This window comes from Choloepus didactylus, chromosome 27 (genome assembly GCF_015220235.1).
Source record: "Choloepus didactylus isolate mChoDid1 chromosome 27, mChoDid1.pri, whole genome shotgun sequence".
NCBI lineage: Eukaryota > Metazoa > Chordata > Mammalia > Pilosa > Megalonychidae > Choloepus > Choloepus didactylus.
The window spans coordinates 11,835,401-11,850,024 of NC_051333.1; the positions used below are offsets into that span (position 1 = coordinate 11,835,401).

Genomic DNA, 14,624 nt, shown 5'->3' on the forward strand with positions numbered 1-14,624 from the left:
ATTGGGCTGCAGTGCATCTCATGAAGTCCTCACCAGACCCCTTAGGGAGCTATGAAGCTGATATGGCCCTTCAGAGTTGTCCCAAGTTAGGGCAAAGGGCTAAATCTTTATATCCTCACTTCAATTAGTCATTGGATGTGGGCCACCCAAGGAAGGAGGTATGGCTTGAGAGAAGTGTTTCTCTTCAGCTAAGGTCATTCCAAAGATACTTGAAAATATTTGTTGAATGAAAGTGAGAATGAAAAAATAATTAGAGTACCCTAATGTCCCAAGTTTATAATTTTTACCAGACTTCTTCATTTTTCTTTCTCCCTCCCTCCTTCCCTTCCTCTCTCCCTTCTAAGAAATTTTTAAAATTTCATTCTTAAATAGCCATAATTATGTACTAATGGGATGTGTGTACCTGTTGGGCACTGCAAAACTTCTTAAACCTTGAAATTAGATTGGACACTGCCATCCTCATTTCCTATTTCACACTAATTTTTATGCTGTAATTGCTTTTTATCACAGCAACCACAGAACACCCAGCTTTACAAAGAATATGACATTATTGAAAGGACTGTAACATGATTTAATGTTGAAACTCTGAACTACCTCAAAAATTTAAAATATTGTGCAACACCTTTGTTTCTTCACTGTGGTGTTCCAGTGTGCTTTGGTACACAATTTGGGAACAGCAAAAAAACCCTAGAGGAGGACTTCTGATTAGTTTCCCTCCTGGGTTAGAGACCAAAGAAATGGACTACATTTAAGTTTAACTTGGGTCCCTTACCTACCCCTTAGTTTGAAGGGCAGTATCCTCTACTGGACTGGACCTTTCTTTGAATGTAGAACATTCACCAGGTAGCTGAGTTGTGGGGTCTGGGCATTGGTAATTCACTTGTGATTAAAAGTTGCCAGAAACCTAGAGGAGATGTGGTACCAACTGGATATCTTTTTTGACCGTCACAACTCATCTTCCGTTACCCTTATACTCTGTCTGCCATCAGGAATGTTGGTTTATGTCTGTTTGGAACTGGTTCATCTGGAGTGGAGTGGAGTGGAGTGGAATATTGAGGAGGGAGAGAAGATGCTTGGATAGACTGGGGACCAGCTTCATTTCTCACATAATCAAATCCTCCTTAGCAAGCACAAGGACCAAATGCTTCCCAGTATGTTCTCTGGTACTGAGAGATGGTTGAGAGCCAACACTGGTGAGGGAGTGAGCCATTTTAGGAGAGGGACAGGATGAATCACCAGGAGGAACAATTCACTGAGCACCTTCTGTTCTTACAGCAAAATGCTCTGCATTTAATATTAAGAAATGTACTGACAGCTTTCAGCTCTCTCATAGAATACAAATAATTTCATAGAACATCACAGAAGACTGTGAAAAAGCAAGAAAAACACTAGAGCACTTGTCTGAACGCTGACACAAGATCACTGAATATACTATAGAAATGGCTAAAACTCCTCTCATAGCTTACATAAGCAACTGCTGCTGTTTGCCAATTATATCTCTAGCTCTATTTGTTTCTCCCACCTCTTACATGAGATAGTTATAGGATTTTCCCTGCTTCCTGTCAGCACCCAGTCCAGAGCCAATCACATTTTCTTGAACCCTCCTCATAAATCACCTAAAATGAGCCTAAATTCTATAGCAGGCCCCTCATAAAGCCCCCTGAGATGCTCCACAGTTCCCCGTGTTGCACTGTCACCCTTTGTGTGACTAAAGTTCTCTCTGGTAGCCTTTGACAGAAGGGCATTGTCAATACTCAGAAAACACTAGGAAGGGCTAATTACTTTCTCTAATTTACAGATCGGGAAACTGAACTTCAAAGAGTTACTATGTTTTGTAAAGTCACACCTACTCTAGCCCTAGACCCAAATCCTGCCCCATCCCCTCCTTGACCCAAACTCCTGCACTTACTCTGACCCAGACTGTAGCCTTTTCCCTCCTTCATGACTTTTTTCTATTCTGTACAGGCTATATTGTGGGCAGCCAACTCAGCACCCGGCAGTCGGCCTAGTGGCACGGTCCCTGGGCCTTCAGTACATGTCACGGTGACCGTTCCGCAAGGCGGAGCGTCGAGTGGCACCTATGACTCCTGCCTAAAAGGAATTTGTTTCTTATGCTGTTTCTTATATGTTTCTTATATTCATACTGCTTCTTTTTCTCATTTGGCGTCTTCTGGGCTCTGTGATGGTGACATGCTCCCACACCTAGCTACATTAATGAGCCACAGCTTACCCTGCATTAGCGTCAGCGTAGTGAAAATGCCTGCTCCTTTCTTAGAAGACAATAGGTCACCCTTTCTGCTCAGAATCCCCCTTCCCAAGCTTTGAAAGAGTTAGCTAGAAGAAATAAAAAGGTAATGATTAACAGACTCTAAAACATGAACACAAAAAAATAGTTATAGGTTGCTTGGTACTAAATAATAGGAACTCTTATGCCTGTGCCCAAACACTGTGCCTTGCTACGCTCCAGGGAGTCTGTCCCTGCTGGCCCATTGATCACTGTGTAAGAATAAATAATGTCTGAAATTTAGCCAAACTATTCTAGTATTGTATGCCTAAATGCTAGTGTGTATGTTATAGAAAATTATAAAAATAAAGCTATGATGCTCTGCTTGGTCGGAGATTTCATCTTCGTACCCGGACACAACAAGGTGTCTGTCTCGTTTTTTCGCCGACTCCAGCCCCCCATCAGGACCCTGACCATTGCTGAGGGTTAGGCCAGCCCTCGGCACTATATGCTGATTTTTATAATTTCAGGACTCATATGAGTCTTGCACCATTCTGAAACATAATAGAAACTCAATAAATATTTGTTGAGTGAATACATAAAAGAAACTTCCTCTTGCTTCCTCTGTCTCCAGCCCATTTATTCACCTCCCAGCCAGGAGAGTCACAACCTTGTGACTGAGAATGTGTAATGAGGACAAGTCTGGAGGAAGCAAATGTAAAGTCAAACCATGCAAGACGGAGATGGGTGCTGAGGTCAGAATTACAGTAAGAGTAGTTATTAAGATGAGTGGTTGGGCTGGACAATGTGTGGCGGTTTGGAGCTGTATGTATCCCAGGAAAACATGTTCTTAAACTAGATCCATTACTGTAGGTGTGAACCCATTGTAAGTAGGACTTTTTGATGAGGTTACTTCACTTAAGATGTGGTCCACCTCAATCAGGATGGGTCTTAATCCTATTACTGGAGTCCTTCACGAACACAATGAAATTCAGACACACAGAGAGAAAGCCACAGACTGAGCAGCCAGAAGCTGAAATTAACAAAACCCAGAAGAAAACTGAGAGGCCAGGAGAGGCAGCATTGCCATGTGACAGAGGAGCCAAGGACCAAGGATCACCAGCAGCCAGCCCCAGAACACTATAGTCTTCTAGGAGAAAGTATCACCTTGATGGTGCCTTGATTCGGATTCCTGGCCTCAAACTGTGAGCCATTAAGTTCCATTATTTAAGCCACCCCTTTGCATAGTATTTGCTTTGGCAGCCAAGAAAACTAAAACACCATAGAAGAAGGCTTGGATTCTAACTTTGATAATTCATTAATTCCTTCATATATTCAGTAATCTTCATGTATTCAGCACGTACTTACCGAGTTCCTACTTGGTACAAGACTCTGCTTGAAGTTGGGGATCTAATTGTAAGAGTAGATCTGATCCCTGGAGGGAAAGTTAGATAAAAGGCTCCTGATCGCAAATATATAATTCAACCCTATCCATGACTTTGGAGGAATATGGTATTATACACACCTATAGTGAGGGAATCCACAAAGTTAGGGGAGTCAGGGAAGTGACTCAGAATAAGTGACAAATAGGCTGATATCTGAAGGATGAGTATGAAGGGCATTCCAGTCAGAGAGGAAATATTGTAGTCGGGGAGACTCAGATTTGAGAACCTTCTCCAGAGAGGAAAGGATAATCATGGTTTGGAGGGTAAAATTTTGTGCCTCTAGAATAAAGTAGCGCAGAAAGCAGCATGAGTCAAGAAGGGGATTGGAAAGGTGAGTTTTGTTTTCTGTCTGTTCTGATTGAGCTGGGAAACTTCTGTTTGCTTCTCCAAATCCTTTCTACCCTCCTTCACTATTTAGTGCCCCAAGAGGCTGCACTATATGGGTTACAGCAAGAGGTTTCTTTGCCTCTGGCTGCCCAAGACCACCCTCAGGTTCCTTGTCCTTCACTTTTAGGTTCCCTATTGTTTACACTTCGCTTCCTCTAAGAAAACTGGTTTTTAATATATTTCCATAGTGCAAGCTTCGCTTTTCTCTTCTATAAGGTCGCAAATTTTTAAAAATAGCAATTATTTTCTTACTCGGCATAAGAAATGAATAAAACGAAACGGAATCTTATAGTAATTGGTCCAAAGAAGCGACTCGAACAAAACTCGCTTTGGCGAAACCGAGAGGGCGGCTGGTGGGAAGCGCGGTCCTCCGAGGACTCTGGGAAGTGTAGTCCAAGAGGACCACGAAATCCAAGGCGCTTCCGCTTAGGGATTCTGGGAAATGTAGTCCAGGGGCTACTTGTAATCGGAGGCATTTCCGCTCCAGGGAGGCGAGGTCCGGACTGTGATTGCTCGCAGGGAGGTGAGGCGGCCGCGCACCTTTCTGGCCTGGGCGTGAGGCCAGCGGTGACCGGGTCCTCGGCCTCGGGCAACAGAAGCCATGGCCAAGGGCAGGGTCCGGGCATGGGAAGCAGCAGCGGTGGTTTGCGACCCCTCGGCGTTGCCTCCCGCGTTGTGGGCGGGCTCGGGTGTTGCATCGCGTTTGAGGGTCTCCCGCGCTCTTTGCCGCCGCAACCTTCCTCCTCGACCTACCAGCCAGCCCTGCCTCTAATTCGTGGTAAAATATCGGGCGAGTTGCTTAACCTCTCCTTGCTTCAGCTCCCTTATGGCCACTGCCTTCCTAATAGTGAGTGTTCTTATGAGAATTAAATGAGATATATATGTTAAGAGTTTAAAATCATGGCTAGTATATGGCAAAATGTTGCACGTTATTATTATTTATAATACTCAGACGGGCGCCTTGTTGTTGGGAAGCTGTTGTAAAGCCTCGGGTGGGATTGGAACTCCAGCTGCAGCGCCAGAGGCCCTTCCTTCTCTGAAGCCCGAAGCAGGGGTGTTCCTAGATTCCATCCGGATGCTGGGGAATGCCCTCTGGTCTATCCCGGTCAGAGACACAATCACGACCGAGGCTTTGCAGAGTGCCTGTCACGTAGTGAGGCCTTAAGTGTTTAGTACTGTTGTGTGGTTATAACCCCCTGTGTTAATTTAGATGTACCATGCTTTCTTGGAGCGTCTTGGGTTTTTATTAGTCATTTACCTTCATGCATATTAGAGAAGAGGTTTTGAAAGTTGAAGCTCTTGCCGCTTGATAAAGTTTGCAAGTAATCACGTCTGCTAGGAAAAAAAAATGTCCACAGCCATTTGTCGACTATTACTAGAGGAACAAATTACATGTGAGACAACCAGTCAGAATTAACAAATTTTTCCCAGGGTAGAATCTGGCTCAGGACAGAGCATTCATCTCTGAATTGGTTTCTTAAAAGATTCATTTTCTGGAAGGCATATTCGCAGGGAAATTTCTGTGAAGCCTAATGGTTTGTTTATCTGAAGCTGTAAGGAAATAAGGAATATGAGCACTAGTATTATCCCCATTTACAGGTGACTGAAATGGAGTACAGGGCATTTATAACTTATCAAGGTTGGCACTGCTAGCGAATAGAATTAGAAATTATTTTCTCTGATACCCAGGTTCAGAGGGAGTCCTCTGGGAGCTACAAGAAGCAGTTGGGTTGGGGCGGTTATGCAGATTGTTTGTAAACAAAGGCATCTGGCCGAGGGGTTCCAGTGGTAGCTATACTCCAGCCCGTTCTCACTAAGCTGTGTGCAAATGTGTCTGCCTAGAGTAAGGGGCACCTCTTTCTAGGCACAAAGGTGCCATATGGGCTAGCAGCATCCCTAGGATTTCTCTCATGATGTTTTCCCTTCCCCAGTTCCACTGTCTGAGAACTCTGCCTTTCCCCAGAATGAGAAGGAGAAAAATGACCAAGTACCAGGTAGGTTGGGTTTGTTTTATTGTTTTTTAAAAAGACACCTCATTTCACAAAGATTGGGCACATTTTTCTCCTGCTTGGGAAGGGTAAAGGAGAACCAAAGGAACCTGAGAGATTGTTAAATGCCAGGCTTTGCAGAGTGCCTGTCACGTAGTGAGGCCTTAAGTGTTCAGTATTGAGTGGTTATAACCCCCTGTGTTAATTTAGATGTTTAGATATTCTAAATAATAGTGTAAAAAATTATAGAAAGATTTTATTTTTCCCCATTAATAGATAGGTGGTTTAGGAATTTCACTGTTTTAAAGAACTTTGAAATGACAGTTTCCCTACTTACCATCTTTCTTCCTAAACAGGATTTCTGATAATTCTGACATTTTTTTTGTCCTTGAAGTTCTAGGAATTCAAGTATTTTCTTGTATATGATGTATCACATTTTCTGGAAAGAAGGTCCAAAGTATGGCTTGGAACAGGAGGGTCCAACTGATGGTGAACTCAAAATAATTTTAATTGTTTTCAAACAAGAATGGCTAGATTCTTTAATTTAAAGTTCAGTCAGGTATATATTATAGTTAACTATTTTATTCATTAACAGGTTAGTATATTTTAATGAAGCGTGTGCTCAGTTTTAAAAGTCTAATAGCGCTAGGCAACTTGCTAGGCATTGACTCCCCGGAGTAGCTAAATGAGGGCATAGTTGGTCTTATCTGTATTTTAAACATAAACATGTTTGTGAACTTTCAGATACTTACTCAAGTCCACTCGGTGCCCAGCTGACACTAAAGTTTTAATTGCCTAAGCCAGGAGTTTCATGTGTTCCATTCAGGTGAAAGACCCAGAGAAAAGAGAGTTCTCCCTCCTGTGGGTGCCTTGTGTGACCTGGTAGATGGAGAACTCTGAAAATAACATCGCCCTACTCCTGGTTCCCTTTCTTAGTGCCCACCTCTTCTTTGGCAGCCATGTCAACTGGTTGTTTGGTACAACCATGCTCAGGGCTCCAGCCAAAACAAGTGCAGAGAGGAGTAGAGTCTTTAGATAAAAAACCTAAATTTCCATTCAAAAAACACCATACACAAAGATACTAGACAAATAGGAAATGGGAGTGAGAATGTAAATATGCTAGAAAACAGCCTGATAGTCTCCATAGGAATTTTAATGGCACGTAAGATACCCCACCAGAATTGTGAGCAAAGGAAACAAACAGTATATGGAAATATATATATATATCTCAAAAGATGGTCTTCCTTAAAAATTAAATAAGTGGAAAAGTTTTAAAAGAGCTGTTTTTATCCCTTATCAAATTACCCAAGATTTTTAAAATCGTATAATGTTCAACTTGGGCCAGAATACAGAGAATCGGGGACATTTATAATCTCTTGCAGGAAGAGTTGATTGGGGAAATGACTGTTATCCTAGTCAAATTGTAAAAGTATGCATTTTTTGACAATGCAATTACCACTTCTTGGAAATAACCACACAAGTTAGCTGAGATTTATGTAAAAATTTGCTTTGTGCAGCATTGTTTATAAATTGAAATTGTATAGTTATTGAATTGTGCCTTATTTGGAATGGTTAAATAGATCGTAGCTCATCAGTATAAAGGGCTACCATGCAGCCATGAATGGCAAGAAATGATGACTATGTTGACAATAGTAAAGGCTAATATTTATTGAGCACTTGCTGTATGTCAGGCACTGTCCTAAGTCCTTTACATATATTCACTCATTTAATCCCTGTAAGGGCCTTCTGATAGAGGCACTGTCATACACATGAAGACATTGAGGTATTGGGAACTGAAGTAACTTGGCCAGTGTCCCAAAGCCAGTTAGTGATGGTCAGAGCCCTGTGGGATGAACTGAAGCAGTCTGCAGAGCCTGTGCCCTTAACCTTGACACCGGGAAGGCTGCTGCAATTCACAGATATGGCGTGTTCCTTGAGTGCACAGAGAGAACCGCATACCTGCCCCAGAAGGTTCCTGGAGGCCTGTGAGATTGGCAAGCATTAACAAAATAGTGTTACTACCCATGGGGGAAAGAGATAGGCACTACCAAACCCTGTTGGGACTAAATTAACACAAAATTTCTTGTGAAATTTGGCTCTATCAGTCAAGTTGTAAAATGTGTATGCCCTGATTTAACAATTACAGTTCTAGGGACTTAGTTATACAAAGGGCGCCATATTAAATGTAGAAGGTATTTTTCTTTATCTTTTTTTATTTTCAGCATTTTTGGTGTGATTGAGAATGGAGAAGAGGAGCAGCTCTACGAAAAGTTAGCTCAGGTTCCCACGCATCCTCTCCACCTTCGCAGCACTGCCCTTCTTCGGTGGACGTTGTCTATAAGGTTGAGGTTACCTGTGTTTGGTGTTGTAGGAGGCGGTGACATTCAAGGACGTGGCTGTGGCCTTCAGTGAAGAGGAGCTGGAGCTGCTGGACTCTGCCCAGAGGAAGCTGTACCGAGACGTGATGCTGGAGAACTTCAGGAACCTGGTCTCAGTGGGTGAGGACCAGCGCCCTCTATAATTGAGCATCATCCCCGGGTGCAGGATTTCTCAGATTTGGCACTATTGATATTTGGGGCCAGCTAATTCTTCGTGGGGGGGGGGGGGGGGGTGCTGTCCTGTGCTGTGTAGGATGTTTAGCAGCATCCCTGGCCTCTACTCACTAGTTTAAGGCTTTGGAACACTCAGGGACCCAAGTTTTCTGATCCCTTTGAAGCCTAGAAAAAAGACTTTTCTGGTCTTTGTTCCAAGGCAAAGATTGTCTTTTGTTAAATAAATTGTAAATGAGCAGCTGTGCGTGGCTGCGCCTGTCTCCATAGTTCGTACATTCTTTTACAATTGTGAGTCATGATCCATTGGTAGGCTGTGAAGTTAATTTAGTAAGGTGCATCAGCATTTTTGTAATAAAATAGACTAGAGTGACAATGTAGCAATAACTGTAGCTGCTTGTAGTCAGGGATGTGAGGCTCTGGTAAGGATGTGGTAAAAAACAAAACAGTGGTTAGAAACAGGTCATTAATCTTTTATTTCAATAATTTATATTTATTTATAATATATGTATACTGGCTTATGATATTAAACGTGTTTCTTACAGTGGGTCATGGTAAAAGATGTTTGAAAACACTGCTTGGGGCAAGGGTGGTGGGGCTTAGATTATGGAATTGGAACCAAAATATTTCCATTATCTTTGCCTTTAATGTTTTCTCTTAAACAAACCTCCTTGTGTTTTCACAGGGTTTCAGTCCTTCAAACCAGATATAATATCCCAACTGGAACAAGAGGAAATACTTTGGACGAAGGAGATTCAAACCCTAAGGGGTAGGCATTCAGGTGAGAAGTGTGCATCTGGGGTCCTCATGGGTAAGGCTCAATTTATCTGCCTTTATTTTGGATCGACTCTTCACACAACCACCAGAGAGACCCTTGGAAAACATCACTCACATCATGTCAGTCCTCTGCCTCAGACCTTCCACTGGCTTCCCATTTCAGTCAAAGTAAAATCTAAAGTATTTAAAGGGCTTGTAAGGCACTATAATGTTTATTCACTCACCTAGCTTTATCGTTCTACATTTTTCTCATCATTTTCCCCTCCCTTAGTCTGTCCAGCCTCACTTGTTTCTCAAATATGCTAATTATGCTTTTGCATCGGGGCCTTTTACCTCCTTTTTCTTTTTGGTTGGAATGCTGTTGTCCCTCAATGACCTAACCCCCTTTCTTATTTCATTCACATCTCTAATCAGAGGTTAATTCATCAGAGGCCCTCTCTGACCATATAGATGGTCCTATAACATCTTCTCTTCCCTCTCCATGTCCTTAACTAAACTTTTATATCTAAGCACTGACACCGGCAGGTATATTAACATGTATTTTTGCTTACTTGTATATCACCTCTTCTCACTGGAATGTAATCTCCATGAAAGCAGGGTTTTTATCTGTTTTGTTTGCTGGTGATCCTTGGTTACTAGAAAAAGTCAGGTACATGGTAGTATTCAGCAAATATTTAATATATTAAGTGATGGAGTGAATGAATGAGGTAATGCCTCAGTCTCCATTATTCCTGGCAGAGTACCAGCAGTATTGTTGAGGGTTATTCCAGCACATTTTTTAGCTTCCGATAAATGCCTAGCCTAATTCCAATCTTAGGAGCATTTGAATATGTTTATCTGTTAACCCCAAAATATAAAGTAGCCAGCCAATCAAGATATGAGAGGATGAACCTAATTAAATACCAAAACTAAGGATCACAGGCACCGTGCCTGGCATTATTGTTGAACACTTCTCATGCTGGCAGTTTCAAGTTAGGCCACAGCCTAATTGCTGAGGGCTGCTTCATCCACCTTCCCAGCTGATCAGTCACACATCCACCTGTGCTCTCCCCTCTAGCCCTCTCCCCTAATACTTAAGCAATCGTATGACTTAAGTAAAGTTCTCTTGTAACAGTGTAAAATAACACCTTTATTAAATTCTTGATATTTTGTAATATTATTGAGGCCCCAAGGATCTGATCTCAAAAATCACTGACACAACTGTGTGGATAAGGCAAGTCCCAGCTAGGAAAAGAGAAAAAATTAGAGAATGTCGAAACTTTAGCAATTTTGAGCACATTCCAGTGTAATTTGCATGCCAATAGCAGTAAACTACATTTATCACAGGTGATGTGTATTTAAAATCACAACAGTCCTGGCACCTGGGTGCTGTAATTGTTTGTTGTTTTTTTTTCTTAATAAGATGAAATGTATGCCTTAGAAGAAAAGTCATATAGCTTGTAAGTGGGTGTCAGGATTTGAAGTCCATTTGAAGCCCAAGGACTTTTATAGAGCCCTTGTTTTAATGCCTGTTAATATTTTCATGAACACCTGAACATGCTGAACTTGGCATTCTCTGGAAAGTAACGTCTACTACCAAAGCGGAAGAGTTTTTAAAAACTTACAAAACAGAAAATTAATTAATTCTGAAATGTGTATGCCCTCAGATATGTTGTTATATTAATCATATAATCTCCCACAAAACTGAAGGACATGTGCGATTGAAAAAATGATTTTATGAAATACCATTTGTAATCCCACAGTTTAGTTCAGTTTTAACATTCATTCCCCAATCTTTTTTCTGTTATTGAAAATTGAGTTGCCAATTTAAAAAGTTAACTCTGCTTTCCCTTCCCCTCCCCACCTTGTAGATGATCTGTTTTTATTCCTTTCTATGACTTTAGACTTTTTATTATGGAAATACTAAAATACACATCAAGTAGCAAAAACAGTACAGCAAACCATGCACACGCACACACACACACACACACACACACAACTACTCCAACGGTCTTCACCTTTCTGCTCTTCCTGTTTTTATTTTTGCTGGATTTTGTAATATCACCCAGAAGTATATCAGTATCTGTCTACAGCAATAGTTCCATACTATCCTTGAATACCTAGCCTGTGATTGGTATGGACTCCTGTTTATCTATTTTGTAGTTCAGGTTTAATCCAATACTGTGTTATTTATTTTGTTGCTCGCATTGTTCCTGCTTTGACTATCAGGTTGGCCCCAGTATCCCTTTGACATGCCCCCATCCTTAGGTTTCCTTCAGCACTTTGCTTTCTGGCACTACAAGATGCTCTACCTTCATTTTGTGTTTTTCTGGTCATAATTCTAGAATCAGCCATTTGTCCAAGGACCCCCGACTCCTTTTATTGGAGATTGGTATTAGAAACCAAGATCTTGGCCCTAGTCAAATTGGCTTTTAACCAACTTTATTGAGATAAAATTTGTATCTCCTCATCAGAGAAATATCTTTTCATATCTTTTGCCCATTTTATAATTGGGCTGTCTGTACTATTGTCGTTGAGTTGTAGGATTTCTTTATGTTTGCAAGATATCAGTCTTTTATCAGATACATGGCTTCCAAATATTTTTTCCCATTGGCTTGGCTGCCTCTTCACCTTTTTGGCAAATTCCTTTGAGGTACAGAAGCTTTTAATTTTGAGGAGCTCCCATTTATCTATTTTTTCTTTCATTGCTTGTTCTTTGGGTGTAAGGTCTAAGAAGCTCCTCCTAATACAAGGTCTTGAAGATGTTTCCCTACATTATCTTCTAGGAGTTTTATGGTACTGTCTCTTATATTGAGGTCTTTGATCCACTTTGAATTAATTTTTGTGTAGGGTGTGAGGTCAGGGTCCTCTTTTGTTCTTTTGGATATGGATATCCAGCTCTCCCAGCCCCGTTTGTTGAGGAGACTGTTAGGTCCTAGGTCAGTAGGTTTGGGGCCTTATCAAAGATCAGTTGACCGTAGATCTGGCAGTCTATTTCTGAATTTTCAGTTTGACCCCATTGATCAATATGTCTGTCTTTGTGCCAGTACCATGCTGTTTTGATTACTGTGGCTTTATAATAAGTTCCAAAGTCAGGGAGTGTAAGTCCTCCCGCTTCATTTTTCTTTCTTAGAATGTTTTTAGCAACTCGAGACATCTTCCCCTTCCAAATAAATTTGATAACTAGCTTTTCCAAGTCTGCAAAGTAGGTTGTTGGAATTTTGATAGGGATTACATGAATCTGTAGGTAAGTTTGAGTAGAACTGACATCTTAATGATATTTAGCCTTCCTATCCAGGAACAAAGAATATTTTTTCCATCTTTTTAGGTCCCCTTCTATTTCTTTTAGTAAAGTTATGTAGTTTTCTATGTACAGGTCTTTTAAATCCTTGGTTAAGTTTATTCCTAGGTACTTGATTTTTTTAGTTGCTACTGAGAATGGTATCTTTTTCTTGAGTGTCTGTTCAGTTACATCATTTCAAGTGTATAGGAACATTACTGACTTACGTGCATTAATCTTTTCTAATATGAACATTTAAAGATGTAAATTTCTCTGAATACTGTTTATCTGCATACCCAGAATTTTGATATGATGTATTTTCATTATTTAATTCAAAGTATTTTATTTCCCATGTGATTTCTTATTTGATACATTTCTTAGACTGTGTTTAATTTTCCCTTAATTAGGAATTTTTGACATTTTATTGTTATTTTTAAATTTAATTCCACTGTAGACGGATAACATATTCTTGAATGTGGTAGTCTTTTGAAAGCTTTTGAGATTTGTTTTGTAGCCCAGGATATAGTTAATCCTGATGGACAAATGTACATTTGGAAACATTGTGTTTTTCCATTGGATGCAGTGTTGTATAAATTTCATTTTGGTTAAAGTAGTTGATACTGTGATTCAGACTTCATATGGCTTTACTGTTTTTTTATGGTCTAATTGTTGTGTCAACAGCTGAGAGAAGTGTTTTAAAATTTCTAACTCTGACTGTAGATTTGTCCACTTCTCCCCTTAGTTCTCTCCATTTTTACTTCATGTATTTTAGAGCCTTTATTAGGCACATATACATTGGTGTCTGTCATATCTTCTTAATGTATTGGCCCTTTTGTCTTTATAAAATGTCCCTCTTTGTCTCAAGTAAAAATACTCTTTTTATAGCCATTCAAGCCTTCTTAGGCTTTGCATGATCTGTTTGCATGATACATCTGTCTGTCTCTTTTTTGTTCATTTCTTTCTTCTTTTTTGCATTCTTTTGGGTAAATTTTTTTAGTATTTCATTTTAATTTCTCTCTTAGCTTCTAGCAGCTGTGTTTTACAATCAGGAGGTCTTTGAGGGGCTCCCCTGTATCTGCGTAGTTGAGAGATCAGGAAAGGATATTTGGTCTGACTTAATGGTCAGAGTTAGGAACTGACCTTCTGTGGTTCCCTTGCCTCGGAACTTCTCCCCTAAATATCCAATGATTCCTTCATCCTTGAGTTCTGACCTCTGACACTTCAAACTGTGTATGGGTTAAGTAATACCATCAATCAAAAGAACATCAAACTCACAAATCTCACCCTGTGCAGTTAGTGGTCAGTCAGAGATTTGAACAGAATTTACGCTCAGATTGTTCATTCCTTCTGCAGCTCTCTTGCTTCTGGATTTTCTGCCCTAAATTTCTAGCTGTTCTGTATCCCTGAACTCGGCCTTTTATCATCTTGATCGTGTAATGCTATATAGCTTTTTTGCTGCCAAATCTTGTGGGAGTGGGAGGAATGAAGGATGAGATTTGAGTTGTATTCCTAGGCAAAAAAAAAAAAATCCTTAAAACCCCTACAGAATTCATATACCCCTTTTTAATACCACCCTCTCTTGTTCCCAGTCCCTCTCCCAGGCAACCACTGATTGCTTCCTATCACTATAGATTAGTTTGCAATTTTTAGAATTTTATACAAACAAAATCATATAGAATATATTAATTTTTGTCTGTCTTATTTCATTTAACATAATTTGAGTTTCTCCATGATGTTGCATCTCTCAATAGTTCATTCCTTTTTTGCTGTTTAGTATTCTGTTGTGTTGATATGCCACAATTTGTTTATTCTTCACCTGTTGATGGACATTTATTTTCAGTTTTCAGCCATTACAAATGAAGCTACTTTGAACATTCATATACAAGTATTTTTTTGGTCATAGGCTTTCATTTCCGTTGGGTAAGTATAGGAGTGGAATGGTTGGATCACATGATTGAGGCATATTTAACTTTTAAAGCAACTATCAGTTTTCCA

The 14,624-nt window shown here is 40.3% G+C and overlaps 1 protein-coding gene across 5 annotated transcripts in view; it reads left to right on the top strand.

Moving 5' to 3' along the window:
* ZNF235 (zinc finger protein 235) overlaps positions 1-14,624 on the top strand; it is a 65,332-nt gene that overhangs the window by 37,687 nt on the left and 13,021 nt on the right. For 2 of the 5 annotated variants that reach the window (XM_037819378.1, XM_037819377.1), the window contains 3 exons: positions 5,988-6,050; positions 8,416-8,542; positions 9,279-9,374. In XM_037819378.1, coding sequence (XP_037675306.1) covers positions 6,021-6,050; positions 8,416-8,542; positions 9,279-9,374 — 253 coding nt within the window. In that variant the 5' untranslated portion in view covers positions 5,988-6,020. The other 3 variants (XM_037819374.1, XM_037819373.1, XM_037819376.1) reach the window with 3 other exon arrangements.